We start from the raw sequence: 19,796 nt of genomic DNA, 5'->3' as shown, positions 1-19,796 counted from the left end.
AAAATAATACTACCAGTTCTAACATAGTGCATATAGGATTTAGATGGAGATTAGTGAGAAAATGGCAAGTATACCATAAAGGGAGACAAGCTTTCCTGGAGTACCGAAATGGTTGCTAAAGCTGAAAGAACAGAAAACCTGAGAATTAACAAAGAAATGAAAGACAGACACGATTTGCACATGAGCTATATTTATCTTAGACTTTCCTTTCTAATGTGTTAAAGTCTATTATCAGATATTTTGTCAATATAGTTCTCTATTGTCTCTACTGACTGCTGGTACAAGTAACCTCCATTAAATCAATTTGGTGGTCTTCCAAAAACTGACTAATACATCATATGATGTGGAACAGACTATAATCTTGGCCTTTCAACTCCCAGGTTAGGGCATTACAAAATATCCTGCAGCAATAGAGGGCACAAGGCTCCTCTAGTACTTCCCTCAAAAAGATGCAAACATAATACACATCATGTGCTTCTCCTCTTTAAAACACTGGCATCTGAAACAAGAGAAAGTATGTTGCAATGGAGACTTGGCCTTTACTCAAGACTTTGCCCTAACAAGCTGTGACACCTTGAATAAGTTCCTTAAAGTCTTTAGCCTCAATTTCCTTATCTTCAAGTACAAAGTAGCTTCCATTTCTACCTGTAATTGTAGGGTTATCATCAAAAAGCACTTAAGGACATCACAAAGAAAAGTAGGACTAACCATCAAGCTTAGCAAATTTATACCTCCTTCATAACCTTGACACAGCTCACCTCTGCTCTTTGGCAAGGAAAGCCCAATGCTTTTTCAGATTAATGACAATGAAATTCACTGCCATTGTGTCACTCTGCAACACTTGCTGATTGACATTATGACAAAACAATATTAGCATAAACTGAGGACTTCTGTTTAGCTAATGACTTAAATTGAATGCTTCAACTCAGCAAATCAAGAAACAAACGCTTTATAGTACAGAAAATGATGTCTGTGAACATGCCTGGAATTCTTGAAATTGAAAACTGCCAAAAAGATTTAATTAGTACAAGAGTGAATTCGAGCAGATAAGGTAACATATACAAACAAAAATCAGCTTATATGAATTTACACAATTCAAATGTTAAATAAAATATTAATCTTAAGTTTAAAACTGGTTCTAATGTTACAATCGATGCTATCATTGCAGATTGCTTCACAAAATGTTTAATTTATTTAAAAATCTGAACAAAAATATTTAAGTTAAATATGGGTAAATCTGTTATTAATTACATCAGTATTTCCTCAGTAAATTTCTATCTTTGACAGTCCTTTTGGTGATTTAGTAAAATTGTGAAAATGCCAGCGTTATTATTTTCAGTTATAATAAACCAATTTAATTTAAATAATCTAAATGGATAATAGAAATGCTCCATAATAAGAAAATATTTTCTATTTCTAATGATACTGTGATCTAAAAAGTACATAAAAAGATAGATAGTAATTAATAAGAATATTATCAGTTTTTATCTTAGAAGTACAGAAGTATTCAACTCAACTGCCAATGAAGTATCATTTCATGTTGACTATTTCCAACTTATACACATGTATATAACTATATTTTTAAACTAAGATATATGAAAATGGCTACTCACTTGGTTATTGCCACGTAATACAATTCCTTGATCACAAAGACTAGCTATACCCAGAAATAATTCTCCAGTTTTAATAGCAAATTAAACAAAATTTGGGGCCTTCAGAAGAATTTTATTTTTTAAATTTTTTATTCAATTATGTTTCTATTTTTTTATTAATAGTTTATTACCACGTTGGTTTCCATATAACACCCAGTGCTCTTCCCCACAAGTGCCCTCTCTATGACCCTCACCCTGCTTCCCCCTTCCTCCCTCCCTCTTCAGCCCTCAGTTTGTTCTCAGCATTCAAAGGTCTCTCATGATTTGCCTCCCTCCCTCTCCCCAATTCTTTCTCCCCACCATCCCCTTCCCATGGTCTCCTGTTAGGTTTCTCCTGTTAAACCTATGAGTGACAACATATGGTATCTGTCCGTCTCTGCCTGACTTATTTCACTTAGCATGACTCCCTCTAGGTCCATCCATTTTGATACAAATGGCCAGATTTCATTCTTTCTCACTGCCACATAGTAATCCATTGTATCCTTTTTTAAAGCCTCAGGTACTCCCTAAACAGACTTTTTAAACACCAATAAGGGCTTCTGTTACTGATAATAGAGCCCTGGGTAATTCAAATAATACCATTATAGAAGAAAATTAAAAATGTTGAATAAAACCTGTAGAATATCTTCTGGAAACATGTAAGAAATTGCTAAGCCAAGATCTAGGAGAAGGTAAAAAGCCAAATGAGGCAGTCAAAGCTAGAGGACTTTACCCTAAGGACACTTGGTGACTCCAGAGAAAGAGCTAGGATACAGAACTCTGGTTTTTGAAGTCCAGAGGAAAAGGAGTATAGAAGCCATAGCCCAAGGCCTAATATAAAACTATATGCATTCATAGCCCCATACTTCACTTGCGATTATCCAGGAACCCCCAAACCCAGCAAAAAAAAAATCTCAAGAGAAAGATATTCCATATCTCTGCCATGTTATTGTTTCTCCAAATAATTTTCAAATGAAATTCATGGCACACAGTAAATGATTACTAGCTCAGAAGAAAATATATACAACATAAGAGAACTTAACAGGAGAAACAACAGGTGGACAGACTTACAAAGACTTCAGATATTCAACAAAGACTATAAATTATTACTGCCCATTGAAAAATAAAACAAAACTGAATGTTTTGTAGGGAACTAGAAACTATAAAAACTTGTCATAGTAATTAGGAAGGAAAAAAGTTTAAAACTGGCAAAAATAAAAAAAATAAAAATGCAATAGTCATGTTTAACAACATAGAAGATACCCATGAAAAGAGACTAGTAAACTAAAAATTGAAGACACTACCCAGAATGTTTCAAGTATAGAATAAGACCTGAAAATCTAGATGGGAGGGAAAAAGCAAAGACGGTATAGTAAGTTTAATTAGAACTAAAAAAAGTAGGGTAGAGAAAAAGGATCAGGGGAAATAGGAGACAAAAAACTATATAAGAATTTTCCTGGAGAAAGAGTAGACTTATGGCCATTCAACACCAGAATTCTCCACCTAAAACACTATCCATCATCTATACAAATGGTTAAAATTAAAAAAAAGAAAGAAAAGAGGAACAAATTGACAAAGTAGATTCAGAAGGATTGATTAAGGCAATTATTAAACTTGAGTGAAACATGACAGAGAGGAATTTAAAACAACAGGGAAAACATACTGTAGACTCTGATTTTACATGGACTCAAAAAGGAAAGTTCAGTTAAAAAAGCATAGAATTGTAACAAAAATACATCCATTTAGAAGTTTTAAAACATCTTAAAATATTTCTTGAATCAAAGAATTCATAACTGACAAAAAATATACTGAAAACACTAACAGCACCCTAAAGTATTAAAACCTGTGAATAAATCTCAATTTGTACTCAAAGGCAATTTGAGTATATTAGAAATAAGGACTAAAGACAGATTCAGATATTCAAGATAAAAAAGGTAAGAATTAAAAAATTATGAACAGCTGAGAGACTCTGAATTCTAGAGAACAGAGGGAGGTGGTGGGGCCTAGGCTAGCTGAATGATGGGTATTAAAGAGGGCACTGGTTGTAATGAGCACTGGGTGCTGCATGTTGTACGTAAGTGATGAATCACTGAATTCTACTCCTGAAACCAATATTGCACTGTATGTTCACAAACTGTAATTTAAATAAAAACTTGAAAAAAAATTATGAGCAGAAATCAATGAAGTAACACAAAAAAAGCAGATAATTAAGTCCCCAAAGCAGATCATTTTGAAGAGAAGAAAGGTGACTAATGGTAATTATGCATTCAAAACATTGCACAGTATGTTGCCATACACTTTACATATTTTAGTGCATTTAATTTTCCCAAAAATCCTTCAGATAGGTAATAGGCGAAAATAACCGTACCCTAAATTCTAACGATAAGTAAGATCTACTTATGAAGAAATAACTAACCATCACAATGGCAGTTTTAAAAACAAGTAGAACTCTCTATTTGTACATCAAAATATTGTATGGATTCAGTTTTTACTATCATAGGTTCCTCAAGAATTGAAATTGTAAAAAAGTAAAAAATTTAGAATAAGTTAATTCAGATATCTCAGCAGTAATGATCAAATAAACTGTCTCTAGCTAATATACCTAAATGTAAGATGATGAAGAAACCAACTTCTAAGGATCTTTTACAATAAAACTAAATAAAATAAATAGAAAACAATGCTACATTGGGATAGATTTTAGTTTTATTCAAATTGCTCAAGGAATAAAGACAAAAGATGTTTAAATCAAAGATGTATTTTCATAGGTCATTATTCATTGTAAATCAATTCTACTTACATCATTAGACTTGCACTTTTCCTTGTGAGAATATATAGTCCACTCCAAAAGCATATTTACTGGTTTGGTCAAAAGCCCAGAGGCCTCATTTCCTGACCAAAAGATTTCAAGAAGAATTGCCTTTCCTGTTATTTTCAGATTCTGAGAATCTGACCAGTCATACAACCTAATGAAAATATGAATCAAAGTATATTTTTATGCCAACTTGATCACAACAGTTATAAGGCATAATACCTTTTGCCATAATACAAAAAGATCTAGCAATTTCTAAATATAGAAAGGGCATAATATATAAGGATTATAACATAATTATAATAAAGAACACTATACAAAATAATGGTCATAAGTCAACACAATGACCAACAAGCACAGTCATCTAACTGCATATTTTAGAACATACACAAAATTTATCATGGATATTATAGATTCAATGTTAAAAAACCCAGTAGAATTTTCACTTAGGTATTTGATTACTTAAGAATTAAAACAATACATAAACCCTGAAAAAAAGAATGAAATCTTACCTATCCAAATGTCTAAGTTAGTGAAAAACAAAAATGTGGATTAAAGCCATATAAAGAACATAAAAAACTTTACTGCCACTGAAGGACTATGTCTGCAACCATGTTTTAAAAACAAATCTACTTTAAACCTGAAAATAAGGTTACTTTTTAGATGTACATGAATTAGAAAAAGAATACATAGAAACATATAAATATAGAAAAATTTTTCTTTGTGATTATACTTACTTTTGGCTCAGATGTCGCACTTCACTTTCCACTAAATTAAAGAAAAATTTGAGCAGGGTCAGGTGGAGCACCTTACTGCCAATAATATTTTTCGAAATTTGATGACAAAAACTTTCATTGTAAAGACAAGACCTGAAAAACATGAACCCAATACCTTGTAACATACAAGCATTTCAATGAACATTCTGTGGACAAAATATTTCTTTCAGAGTATTATTAGAATTCTAATACATTTTACACTTCAAAAACTATAAAGCTAATCAACAAAATTTTATTAGTGTATTTTCTTCCTTTAAAAATCAAACCATGTCAAGTATCTCATGATATTTCAATTTTTAGTAATAAAGATCTAATTTCTCTATGTTTCAATGATTGTAATATTTAATAGCCAAATGGTACTCTATTCTTTATTTTATTCATGAAGACCAAAAGATTATGTATTTAATTAAACACTTCCGATTCAGATCATCAGCTACAGTCTCTTATAATACTTTTTATAGTTCTCTTCTCAGTCAAGGTTATTTGTTGTTCTTATTTAGTAAAATGAGGGTCATTTAGGGCTATTTTTTAAGAGTTTAAAAAATTTAATATTGGGGCGCCTGGGTGGCTCTGTCGGTTAAGCATCTGACTCTGGATTTTGGCTCAGGTCATGATTGAGTTTGTGGGATTGAGCCCCCCCCATTGGGTTCTGTGCTGACAGCACAAAGACTACTTGTGATTCTTTCTCTCGCTCTCTGCCCCTCCCCTGCACTTGTGCATGAATGAGTGTGTTCTCTCTCAAAATAAATAAATGTGCACTTAAAAATTTTTAATGTTTATTTTCTTTTCCTCTACTACAGCTGTCCTGTCCAAGAGAACTTTCGGTGGTGATGGGATATGTTCTGATGAACACGTGAAATGTGGCTTATGCAAGTGAGGACTTGAATTGTAATCTTTTTTTTTACAGTTTTATTTTATTTTTGAGACAGAGAGAGACAGAGCACGAGCGGGGAAGGGGCAGAGAGAGAGGCAGATACAGAATCTGAAGCAGGCTCCAGGCTCTGAGCTGTGAGCACAGAGCCTGAGGCGGGGTTCGGCCACAGACCGTGAGATCATGGCCTGAGCTGAAGTTGGGTGCTTAACCGACTGAGCCACCCAGGCGCCCCTGTGAATGACTGTTAAATTTAATCATATTTAACACTCAAATCTCTTCTAGAAGATGTTCCATGCCTATATAATTATCTGAAAACTGCCAGAGCTGGATACCAAGGTATATTTCATTTAAAACGAACAAAGAAAAAAATATGTATATTATGGAATATTGCAAACATATTTACAAGTAGGCTAATATTATCCGGTTCATCCATATGTCCACCACTTCCTTAGACACCTTCTTTCTGACTCCCAATGAACCCAATTGTTGTAAAATGAAATCTAGGTATTTCTTTATTAACAAGTCTACTTGTAATTCTACCTCTTATTGCATCAATTAATTCATCTAAACATTTATTATGTTCCAGATATTGTATTAAGCACTAAGCATAGAGATGTTTAAAACTGAGCATTTAAGTGAAGAGATGGGAAAACATTTATTATGCAAATGGAGCAGAAAGAAAGCTAGGGTAGCAATACTTATACCAGACAAAACAGACTTTAAAACAAAGATTATAACAAGAGACAAAAGACACCACATAACCATAAAGGGAATAATCCAAGAAGATATAACACCCATAAGTATTTATGCACCCAACATGGGAGCCCTGCAAATATATAAAGCAACTATTAACAGACATAAAGGAAGAAATAGAAAGTAATACAATAGCAGTAGGGGACTTTAACAGCCCACTTACATCAGTGGATAGATCAGACATAAAATCGACAAGGAAATAGTACCACTGAATGACATATTGGACCAGATGGGTCTCACACATATATTCAGAACATTCCATCCAAAAACTGCAAAATACACCTTCTTTTCAAATGTACACAGAACATTCTGCAGAAGAGATTACATACTAGTCTACAAATAAAGTCTCAACACATTCTAAAAGACTGAAATCATATCCTGAATCTTTTCTGACCACATAGTATAAAACTAGAATTGAACCAAAAAACGAAATCTGGAAAGAACACAAATACATAGACATTAAATAACATGATATTAAAAAATGAATGGGCCAACCAAGAAATTAAAGAGGAAATAAAAAAATACATGAAGATGAATTAAAATGAAAATACAATGGCCCAAAATCTTTGAGATATGGCAAAAGCTGTTCTAAGAGGAAAGATTATAGCAATATAGGCCTACCTCAAAAGAAATATCTCAAAAAAACAACTTTAAACCTAAAAAGAACAACCAAGCCTAAAGCCAGCAAAAAGAAGGAAGTCATAAAGAATAAAGCAGAAATAAATAAAATAGATACTAAATAAATAAATAAATAACAGATTAATGAAACCAGGAGATAATTCTTTGAAAGGACGAACAAAATTGAAAAACTAGAGAGACAGAACTCAAATCAATTGAGAAATGAAACAGGAGAAATGACTATCATAAGCAGAGGAAATTCAAAGGATTATAAGTAAATATTATGAAAAATTATATGCCAACAAGCTGGACAACCTAAAAGAAATAGATAAATTCCTGAATCAGAAAGAAACAGAAAAATTGAACAGACTGATAACTAGCAATGAAACTGAATCAGTAAATCTCTCAACAAGCAAAAGTCCAGGACCAGATGACTCTGCAGCTGAATACAACCAAATATTTAAAGACAATTTAAAACCTACTCTTGTCAAACTATTTCAAAAGACAGAGGAGGAAAAACAGCTTCCAAATCCATTCTGAGACCAGCGTTACCTTAATACCAAAACTGGATTAAGACATCACAGAAAAACAGAAAACTATAGGCCAGTAACTGATAAACAAAGATGTAAAAATTCTCCAAGTATTAGCAAATCAAATTTAACAATACATCCACGATCAAGTGGGATTTATTCAGGGGATGCAAGAGTGGTTCAACATACTCACAAATCACTCAATATGATACATCACATCGACAAGAGAAAAGATAAAAACCTTATGATTTTTTCAACAGATGCAGAAAAAGCATTTCATAAAGTACAAAGTCCATTCATGACAAAAACCCTCAACAGAGTAGGTATACAGGGAATATACCCCAAAATAATAAAAGTCACTTATGAAAAACCCACAACTAACATCTTCCCTAATAGTGGAAAACTGAAAGCTTTCCCCCTAAGGTCAGGAACAAGACAAGGATGTCTAGTCTCACTACTTTTATTCAACATCGTATTAGAAGTCCTAGTCACAGCAGTTGGACAAGAAAAAGAACTAAAAGGCATCCAAATTGGTAAGGAAGAAGGACAACTTTCACTATTGACAGATGATGTAATACTACATAAAGAAAACGTTAGGGGTGCCTATGTGGCTCAGTCAATTAAGCGTCTGACTTTGGCTCAGGTCATGATGTCATGGTTCAAGCCCCGTGTTGGGTTCTGTGCTGACAGCTCAAAGCCTGGAGCCTGCTTTGGATTCTGCGTCTCCCTGTCTCTCTGTGCCTCCCCTGCTCATGCTCTCTTTCTCAAAAATAAACAAACATCAAAAAAACTAAAAAACAAAAAAAAGAAAATGTTAAAGACTCTACCCAAAAAACAATTAGAACTGATAAATGAATTTATTCAAGTTTCAGGATACAAAATCAATATACAGAAATCTGCTGTATTTCTGTACACTAGTAGTAGTGAAGTGGTAGGAAGAAAAATTAAGGAAACAATTCCATTCATAATTGTACCAGGAAGCATTAAGTACCTAGCAATAAATTCAACCATGGAAGTGAAAGAACTGTACTTTGAAAACTATAAAACATTGATGAGCATTACTGAAGATGATACAAAGAAACGGAAAGATATTCCATGCTCATGCAATGGAAGAATCAACATCCTTAAAATGTCTGTACTATTAGATACAATCTACAGATTTCATGCAATCCCTACCAAACTATCAAGAGGATTTTTCAAAAAGATAGAAAAATACTAAAATAGAACCAAAAAGGACCCCAAACACTCAAAGCAATCTTAAAAAGAATAAAGCTAGGAGTGCCTGAGAAGCTCAGTTGGTTACATGTCCAACTTTAGCCCAGGTCATGATCTTGCAGTTTGTGGGCTCAAGCCCCATGTTGTGCTCTGTGCTGACAGCTCAGAGCCTAGAGCCTGCTTCAGATTCTGTGTCTCCCTCTCTTTCTGTTTGTCCCCCACGTGCACTGTCTCTTAAAAATAAACAAACTAAAAAAAAAATTATTAAAAAAAAGAATACAACTGGAGGTATCACAATCGCTGATTTCCAGATATAGTACAAAGCTGTAGTAATCAAAAACAGTATGGTACTGACATAAAAGGAGACACATAGATCCATGGAATAGAATATAAAGCCCAGAAAGAAACCCACAATTATGCGGTCAATTAATCTATGGCAAAAAAAAAAAAAGGCAAGAATATGCGAGAAAAAGTCTTTTCAACACATGACGTTGGGAAAACTGGACAGCTAAATGCTAAGGAATGAGATATATACCATACACAAAAATAAACTTAAAATGGATGAAAGACTTAATGTGAGATCTGAAACCATAAAATTCCTAGAAGAAAACATAGACGGTAATCTTTTTTTTTAATGTTATTTATTTTTGAGAGAAAGAGATAGACAGAGTGCCAGCAGCGGAGGGGCACAGAGAGAGGGAAACACAGAATCCAAAGCAGGCTCCACGCTCCGAGCTGTCAGCATAGAGCCCAATGCAGAGCTCGAACTCACAGACCACGAGATCATGACCTGAACTGAAGTCAGACGCTTAACCAACTGAGCCACCCAGGCGCTCAAGGCAGTAATCTTTTTGACATCAGCTGTGGAAACATTTTTCTAGCTATGTCCCCTAAGCAAGAAAAATAAAAGCAAAATTAAACTACTGTAACTGTTCCAAAATAAAATGCTTTTGCCTAGCAAAGGAAACCATGAACAAAACAAAACAAAAAAAAACCTACTGACTGGGAGAAGATATTTGCAAATGATATATCTGATAAGGGGCCAAGAGCCAAAATATATAAAGAACTTACACAATGCAACATCCAAAAAACCAGATGCTCTAATTAAAAATGGGCAGAAGATATGAACAGACATTTCTTCAAAGATATCCAGATGGCCAACAGACACTTGAGAAGATGTTCAACATCACTCATCATTAGGGAAATGCAAATCAAAACTACAATGATATCACTTCACACCTATCAGAATGGCCAAAATCAAAAACTCAAGGAACAACAAACACTGGCAAGGATGTGGAGAAAAAGGAACCCTCGTACAGTTGTTGTTAATGCAAGCTGGTGAAGCCACTGTGGGAAATAGGATGGAGGTTCCTCAAAATATTAAAAACACATATAACCATAGGATTCAGTAGTTCCACTCCTGTGTACGTGGGCCCAAAGGAAATAAAAACACTAATTGGAAAAGATAGATGCATTGCTTATTGCAGCATTATTTACAACAGCCAGTGTATGGAAGCAACCCAAGTATCCATCCAAAGATGAAGGAATTTCTTTACAATGAAGTACTACTCAGCCATACAACAAAAAAACAGAAACAGAAAAAAACAAAAATCCTTGACATGTGCAACAACATGGATGGATCCACACAGTATAATGTTAAATGAAACATGTAAGTCAGAGAAAGCCAAATATTCATGGGGTTCAGGAATAGAGGTACATTTAGGCAGAAAGAACATAAGACTAAAGGGATAGGAAATGAAATTAGTTTAGTTACAGAGCACATTTGGGAAAATAATGAAAAGACATGTAAAGCATTTAAACACAAAAGGTCTTACATGTTTTCCTAAGGAATTTCAACTGTCTCCTGTAAGTGATGTGTCAGTTAATGGAAAACTTTTATCTGGGAAATGGCAACATTACTTTGGTAAGAGTATACTAAGGTACCTTGGAAGATAAAGGGGAAACAGTAGAATCAAGATCAATAAAGCAGGTATTGCAGTAGTTTACATATGAAGCCATGAGGGCTTTTTAAATGATGACAATGGCAGTAAAGGAAAATGGAGATTTGTAAATTAGAAAGGATGTCAGCCACATAACCCATATATCCTTACATTCTATACAAACGCTGCACTAGTACTGTTGCTTTAGAATTGTGTTTAAATCTCAGTCACCTTCAAAAGTGAAGGAATGGGCTCCTGGGTGGCTCAGTTGGTTGATTTCAGCTCCGATCATGATCTCACGGTTCCTGAGTTCCAGCCTTTGGAGGGCTCTGAGATGACAGCGGGAACCTAAGATTCTGATCTCCTTCTCTCTGTGCCCTTCCCCTGCTCATATGAGTATGTATGCTCTCTCTCAAAAATAAACATTTTTTTTAAAAAGTGAAGGAACTGTTTTTTTATTTTTATTTTTTTATACCTAGAGTGTATGTATGTAGCACAGTACCTGGCTCCCAATAAGTATTCAATAAACACTTGTTAAAAGAATTAATAAAATGCATGGTAGCTAGTTGATTAGTTCACTTCCAATATATCACAACCTTTATATCTTTATAATCTCAAAGAGATAATCAAAGGTCTAGCCTTTGCCTAGCTAGTCAAGTATCCTTCTCTTGCCATGATGGAGCCCTAAAACAGAACACGTGGATAAGGAAGGACTTCCCAATCAAAAGCAGGCTATCAGATACAGGGAACTACCAGAGAAAAAAGAAAAACAAAATAAAAAAAACAAAAAAAACCCAATTCCTAGTTTGGTAGAAAGATAGAGAAATAGAAAGGATTTCCAGAAAAACATTTTCAAGACAAAGGAACAATCTGGGAAGAAAACATGAAGAGACATGCTAGCTAGCTAGCTACCTAAAAAAATAACAAAAAATTCTGTAAGAGAGAATATATACAGACACAAATGTTTACACTTTTGATGATCAAAAATTGATACCCATATTAAATAAATTTTAATTAGATTTTCAAATATAAACACTTATTATTTTGTTAAAAAATCAAATCAAATAATGATTTGCTTTTCCTATATGTATTCATTAAACTTCGTTCTTTTGTAAAGAAACTAAATGACAAATATGACCAATCTAGGCCTGACCTTTTTATGAGAGTTTTACAAGAAATACAATAAACATATTATATACCCACATAAACTTTTTCTAACATGAAATGTGCTTCTTTCATTTTTATCTAAAACATATATAGCAATATGAGATAAAATTTACCATCCTCTCTTGTCAAACTACTTACTTGATAAGCACTTCTATTAGAGACCATGCTCCTTTCATACAAGTTGGACACTGAAACAGCTCTAAGTAGTATCTTGACATGGCCGGGGACTTCCAAGGAGGATGCAGGTGAAGAAGAGCAGACAATATATCAAAGTATCGGCCAGAAAATGTATCTATGTTATCCTATAATTAAAAAAAAAAAACAAATAATACACTATAGCTAAAATTACACTTTTACCAGTTACTCCAGCCTAAAACTGTAATAACCATGACCTAACACTTCTTCCCAAATAGATGTATTTGGAAGTTATCATATTTAACTAGTTAAATACGGCAACTGAGATATGCAACTAAATATGTTTCTCTACATTAGGTAATCCCAGCTATTGAGAATAACTTATATGAAATGTCCACTCTACTTTTCATGATTAGAGATGAAGAGTGCCCAAATATGACCTGCAAGGAATTAGAGGTAAGAAGCTTTTCATGTAGGATGCTTAGTTATCACCAATATTAATCTGATATAGCTTAGGTTTGTTGTTCTCAAATTGGCACTGCGATGAAGAACAGAATTAGAAAGCTACCTTTGAAAAGCTGTTTTTAGTGGTTTTCACAGTTTAAGGAATATGTTTATTGTCTGTGTGTACTATGAATAAAACTGGTATCACTGTACAAATGGCTTTTCTGATCATTGTTATCAGATTTTCATATTAGTTACTTTACTGCCACAGGAAAAAAATCAAATAAATTTTTCCTAAGAGAAAAGTATCTTTGAGATTCTAAGAAAGTAGATCATTCAGAGTAGTAACCTAGAAAATAGTTTCAAAGTAAAAAATAAATGGCCTGCCATCTCAAGTCCCGGCCTCGATGGGACCATAAGAGAGATCTGACACCCAGTCCTATAGTCCTTACGGGAAATCAACCTTGTGCCTGCAGGAGAGCCATGCTCCCACCTGGTTTCTCCTGCGGGAATCCGCGCCTCCACAAACGTGCGGCCTCCTAGCTCAAGAGTGGGATTTCCCAGGAGGAACCCCGAAGGGAAGTAGCATCCCTCTTCCCTCTGGACCTTCTTCTGCACCACCCAGTCTAAAGTCATACTGTCCTTTTCCAGAGCAGCAGTAGAATATACTTCTCCCATCCCAAACCAGTATTGAAGGATTGCACAAAGACTCAATTTCCTTAGTGCATTTGTAAAATAGTTCACACAGTGAAGACCATGATTACTGACAATGATGCTCTTTTCTGACATCCTGCACCAGGTAATTGTGTTTTTTAAGCCCCACGATATAATCAGCATAATTACACCTTCTCAATTTGGATGGATTCTGGGATACAACCAAGATCAGGCTGTAGACGTCTAAGAGTGAAGGCAATGGCCTGGATCCTGGTGAACTCAGCAAGGCAAATAACTCCTGTGAGACGGTCCCAAAGCAGCTAATCAGTGCTCTCTTTTGTGACACCCAGTCCTTGCTGTGTAATTTTGAATTCATATAAATCCTTTAAGGTCCCATTTTTTCTCCGATTGGTGTGTTAGTGCTATGTGACTAGTATTAAGTAAATTGTGAATTTTTACTGAGTGTTTTATAACAACTCTAAATACAAAATACACACACACAATAAAGGATAGAAATATATGGCTACAGCATTTCCTATTAAAATGAGGGAGAGGCAGCTGGGTGGCTTAGCTGGCTGAGCAACCGACTCTGGCTGCTCAGGTAATGATCTCGCAGTTCAGGAGTTCAAGCTCCACACTGCCTTGCTGCTGTCAGGGCAGAGTCCACTTCAGATCTTCGGTCCCTCTCTCTTTGCCTCTTCGCCCCTCCCCAACTTGTGCTCTCTCTCAATAAATAAATAAATAAATAAAATTTAAAAAAATGGGGGGAATATCGTAAAGACAAACTGTAAATATACAAAAAGTGAGAATGTTCATATTTTAACATTCTCTGAAAGATTATAAACCTCTAAGACTGCTCTTACCTGTAGAATGTTCTCTAGAAGAGCATGAAGAAGGCATACAGGCGGGATATAATGTGCTTGTAACGAAGAAAGCTCTTCAATTGCCTCTTTAAAAAACTGTCCCTCTATGAGACTTTCAATTAAATTTAATACACCTCTGGGAAATTCAGCATTTTTAACCTAAAAAAAAAAAAAGATTCTATGCCTCAAAAGAAGAAAAATTTTAGGAGCAAATTCAATTAGTAGGGAGACTTAATTTTCTTATCTGTAAAAAGAACGTAATTCCTGCCCTCATGACTTTACAGTATTATAAGGTGGTTCAAAAAGATTATTTATATGAATGTGTTTTATAACTATAAGGTACTACAAAGTATATATGCATATATATATAAATATACATTGATTTATTTATTGTTCTCTGTTGCCTTAAATAGTAAGGGGAAATACTACCATTGAAAGAAAACATTAAAAGGCATTTACAAAGAAAGTATGGCTGGTAATGAGGAGACCTCAGAGCTACAACTACACACAGTTCTTTGGGTGCAAAACCATTTTCTGGTTTTCTTTAAACTTATAAGCAAATATATCTATTAAGATACACTAAATATATTGATATCATCAAGCTCAATCAATATTTGCAAAAAATACAATTGCTATTGTGTCACAATCACTCTGAAGACAGACATTAATATAACTCCAAGAGTTCAATGAAATACATTCCCCTTGGTCAAAACAGAACTATATTGAAACCAGCAGAGAGTTAAAAATACTGTGAAAGACTACATGAAATAAACTGTAAAGGAATGAATAATATAAAGGAAATAATGTACTTTCACAAATATAATATTGAATATTTAATCTGGAAGTAGTAATCATAAAAGCTGTGCAATGTGGGAACAGGGGTATTTAACTCATCTATGATGAGCACAAGTTAAGTTTTTAATTCTCATGATCAGTTTTTAGTACCATATACAATTTTTTTGGACCTTTGACAGAGTATTACTTTTCTTTTTCTATAATGATTAGAGAAAGTACATTTCACATTTGATGGCAAGCTTTGTTGTACAGACAACATATTCAAAAGAACTAAAAATTAAAAAATATAAAGCTTATTTTTTGCCTCCATCACCACCCTGCTCCAAGCCCCTTACCTCAATATTGTACACTGGTTGTTTATCTATTCTAATGCAGCTGTATCTGATAGCCTACAAAATAGCAACCATATTACCAAAATTAAGCATTTTTTTTTTCTTAGGTAGAATAATACATTTCAGTATAGAAGAAAGTAAAACCTTGGGCAAACGTACAGAATAGACTCAGGAGCATATTAAAAGCTGTAATTGATCTGATACTGATACACATTTACTCAGACCAGTGACTTTCATCATTGTAAGGTAACAGCACTCTCCAGAGTATGAACATTCTCTATTTTCTCTTTCTAAACTAAAATAACTTAGAAATTCAAGTCATATTCACTTTGAAGAAATGAATTAGCCATTGTCCTTAGTGTTTTAATAGAGATATAAATGGAGAGACCATTTTGTATAAAAGTCCATAGAAAAAATGTAGTCACGTTTTCTATATAGTAACAATCTTCTTCCACTGTTTTAAAATAACTATAATTCGTTTGGGGGGTGGGGTCGAGGGGAAAAATAAAATAAAATAAAATAAAATAACTATAATTCTGTATTTGTTTCAAAGATTAGACTGGAAAAATGTAACCAACATAAAAAGAGATAATATTCTGATTATATGAGTTTTAGATACAAGATGATCACTGAGAAAGCCCTTCCCCCCAAACTCTCAAGGGCTGTGTAAAACTGAGGCTGACCCAGAACAAAGGCCATCAATCCAGCCCTCATCCTGTAATATCAGGCTAGCAAGCATTACAGCACCGAGATACAACAGTTTAGAAATATCTAATTTATTTTTAGCATCACTGAGCTATAAATGGCACAGAATTCAGCCTATTTAATAAATGTCCAAGTGCATTACTGTTCATAACAAAGAAACTAAGAAAATTTTACATTATATATAATAATGATTATTACTATTATTGTTATATTTTGGTTACACTAAAGAAATGAAACTAAAGAAATTTTTAGCATGGCAAGTTCTACCTGAGCTCTATATATGTGCTTCCTTAAGTCATTTTTTATTTCAACAATATCCACATCTGTCCTGACATCCTTGGGTTTTGATTCTTTGGCACGATCAGCAAAAAGAGAATTCTTCAGTTCTTTCTGCATACATGTAAAAGTACTTTAGACAGTGTACTAAAGCAATATCAGCACAAATATAAGTATCATCATGAACAAAAGAATACAAGAAAAACTCATTCATGAAGCATTAACCTCAACAAAGATCCTTACAATTGTATTTCATAAAAATAGTTTAAAAAAGGAAACATTTTAATTTGGAAAGTTTTACCTAGGGAAATTTTCCTTTTAACCTGGTCCTAATCTTTCCTGGAATCTCTCCCCTGCGTCTCCCTTTTATTGCCATGGTCACGCAACATGATTCACTATTTGTCTACCTTTATCATCTTTCTGAAGATCCTTCTGAATATAGTATATAAACATGCAATATTTTACATTAATTTGTACCCTAGAAAAATTAACTTGAGAAGGATCCCATTAGAAAGACAAGCTATCTTATTAAAAATAGTATTATCTCAGGAAAGAGAAAGACAAAAAACATTTAGATTAGGAATGTATTACCCAAACTACATCCACATGTAATCTTAAGGTATTTTTCATAGGAAGTTTAGCGTTTTTTCAGAACCTTTGTTTCTTTTTCTTTTTTGTGACACTTAGACAAAAGATAATACATTTTAGTATCTTGGCTATTAATTCAAATTTCTGTGTATGCATATAAGAAGACTTTCCTTATAAACCAAAGTTAATTATAACATTAGTTATGAATATTACACTGGATCAAGTGAAGACAATTTTTTCATAGGATGTGCAGGTTATATTTGACACAGCAAGCAATATTAAAAATAAGATTCTATGTCTAGATTTTATTATGGGAGAACCAGAAAAAATGAACTGTTTAGCTTAGCTTACAAAGTTTTACCTGATCTCTATATATGTGCTTTCTTGAGGTACTTTTAATTTTGTGACGTTTAGTGTCTTTCCTGGAATCTCTTTCATTTCCTTTTTTGCGTTTTTTCCTCAATGTATAACTCCTTTGAATATCTTCATCCTTTTTCTTAATTTCCTTCTACAAGTAGGCCACAATTAAATCTCAGTATGAATGATATGTATTACAAAATCTACACAAACTCAAGAGTCTTTTTTTCTTTTTTAACTTTATTCATTTTGTGAGAGACAGAGAGAGAGAGAGAGAGAGAGAGAGAGAGAGAGAGAGCGAGCGAGCACAAGCAGTGGAGAGGCAGAAGAGAAGTAGAGACACAGAACCCGAAGCAGGCTCCAGGCTCTGAGCTGTCAGCACAGAGTGCGATGTAGGACTTGAACTCACGAACTGCGAGATCATAACCTGAGCTGCTGTTGGATGGTTAACCGACGGAGCCACCCACAAGCCCCTCCAGGGTCTGTCTTCTAACACAAGTACACCATATGTAAAAAATAATAGTGTTTTACAAGAGGAAATCTCATCTATTGTTAAAGTGGGTGTACATTAGTAAAACGTTTTTAGAAAACAGATGAGCATTACCTACTACCACTACACACAGCAAATCTACTCCAAAGAACATATCCTAAGCTAGAGAAACTCCTAAACATGTGTGCCAAGAGTCATATAAGAAAATGTTCACACTGTTCAAGGCACAACTGTTCATAACTGCAAAAACCAAGCAATCAAACACACACCAAGAAAATGAAAACCCAATATACCTATATAAATAAATAAAGTAGATACAGTTGTGAGGCTGGGTGGGTCAGTTGGTTGAGTGTCCCGACTCTGAATATTGGCTCAGGTTGTAATCTCACAGTGGCAGGATTGAGCTCCGAGTCAGGCTGTGGGCTCCTCACTGAATCTGGAGGTTCCTTGGACTTCTCTCTCTCTCTCTCTCTCTCTCTCTCTCTCTCTCTCTCTCCCTCTCTTTCTGCCCCTCCCACAATGACACGTTCTCTCTCAAAAATAAACATTAAAAAAATTCTTAAAAATATAGAGTTGTGAATCAATAAACATTATATACACTAGCAAAAAAGCAAGAAAAAAGAAAAACGTCACAGAAGACTATTAATACTATAAATTATAAATACATAGCTGGCAAAACTATAATGAAAAAAAAATAACATGAATGCCAAGATAGAGGTTATCTGTGGGTAAGAGGGAGAAAAAGGACAGTTTAGAAATGACACCCAGCAGAATCTTATAAAACTGGTAATGCTCTTTTATTTCTTAGCCTAGCAAGTGCAAACATAATTGGTTTTGCATTCTGTTAAGAACTGTATACAAATGCCTTATAAACATTTTTATAATGTAATTTAGAAGGAGCAATTTATAAATATGGTAAATTTAGAAAAGAGTTGTAAAATACAAATTATTTTTCATTTAGAAGGTCTTACCTGACTTCCACATGTGTGCCTTCCTAAGACATCTCTCATTTTAACAAATTTCAGATCTTTACTGGAATCTCTGAATTTTTCTTTCTTGTGATGGTCGGTCAAAAGAGAACTAACGTTACCATCTTCATCATGATTTTGCATTTCTTTCTATGTGTATGTAAGAATACTTTAGTTAGACTGTGGATGAAACATAGCCTTGACACAACCAATGCAAGTCACAACAGAAACGCCCACTGAGGAAGGCAGGTTTTCCATAACATATGCATGCGGTGAACTATGTTAGAGCCGTGAATTATATTACATCTTAGTTACGTTAAGATAAAGCAGAGAAATGCATTTTTAGTTCCCAAAGATTTATATTATGTTCACATATACATTTCATGTAGGTGCTTTTATTAATTTAGTCTTTCTTGGGATCTGCTTCTCATCCCCAACCCCTACCCCCACCGCCATTTGTCATACGATTAGTCAAAACACAATTACGTTATCTCCATTATTTTATTTTTCCAAATATTTGTAAAAATAATTTTAGACTAAAGATCAATAGGATCTTGTGACTTCTAGGCATATCCAATAAAAAATCTCAAAAAAATCTTTTTATAGAACATAGGTTTAATAATAAACAGTAAGAAGTATCAAAACCATACTATTTATTTATTATACTATACAAAGTTGTATTTATACAAGCATTCTAAATTATATATATTCATTATATAACATACAACAATTCTGTACATTAGTCAGTGCTCAGCATGGTAAGTGTACTCTTTAGTACACTTTACCTCTATCACTGATCCTGCCACCCACCTCCCCTCTGAGAATCACCAGTTCTCTATATGTAAGAGTCTGTTTTTTTCTACACAGAAACTTATT

At 34.0% G+C, this 19,796-nt stretch overlaps 1 protein-coding gene across 1 annotated transcript in view; it reads right to left on the bottom strand.

Annotated features, from left to right (window-relative positions):
- The window catches only part of SLF1 (SMC5-SMC6 complex localization factor 1), a 99,767-nt gene that overhangs the window by 49,978 nt on the left and 29,993 nt on the right, over positions 1-19,796 (bottom strand). Inside the window, exons 7-14 of the mRNA XM_029942617.1 lie at positions 18,924-19,070; positions 17,467-17,613; positions 16,509-16,631; positions 15,540-15,593; positions 14,410-14,568; positions 12,452-12,615; positions 5,178-5,309; positions 4,429-4,594 (exon numbers count right to left, since the gene is read on the bottom strand). Coding sequence (XP_029798477.1) covers positions 4,429-4,594; positions 5,178-5,309; positions 12,452-12,615; positions 14,410-14,568; positions 15,540-15,593; positions 16,509-16,631; positions 17,467-17,613; positions 18,924-19,070 — 1,092 coding nt within the window. The remainder of the gene's footprint in view (positions 1-4,428; positions 4,595-5,177; positions 5,310-12,451; positions 12,616-14,409; positions 14,569-15,539; positions 15,594-16,508; positions 16,632-17,466; positions 17,614-18,923; positions 19,071-19,796) is intronic.

The sequence above is a fragment of the Suricata suricatta genome, chromosome 6, assembly GCF_006229205.1.
Source record: "Suricata suricatta isolate VVHF042 chromosome 6, meerkat_22Aug2017_6uvM2_HiC, whole genome shotgun sequence".
Lineage (NCBI taxonomy): Eukaryota > Metazoa > Chordata > Mammalia > Carnivora > Herpestidae > Suricata > Suricata suricatta.
The sequence above is the reverse complement of the archived record's forward strand: the minus strand, read 5'-3'. Positions and strand labels throughout refer to the sequence as shown.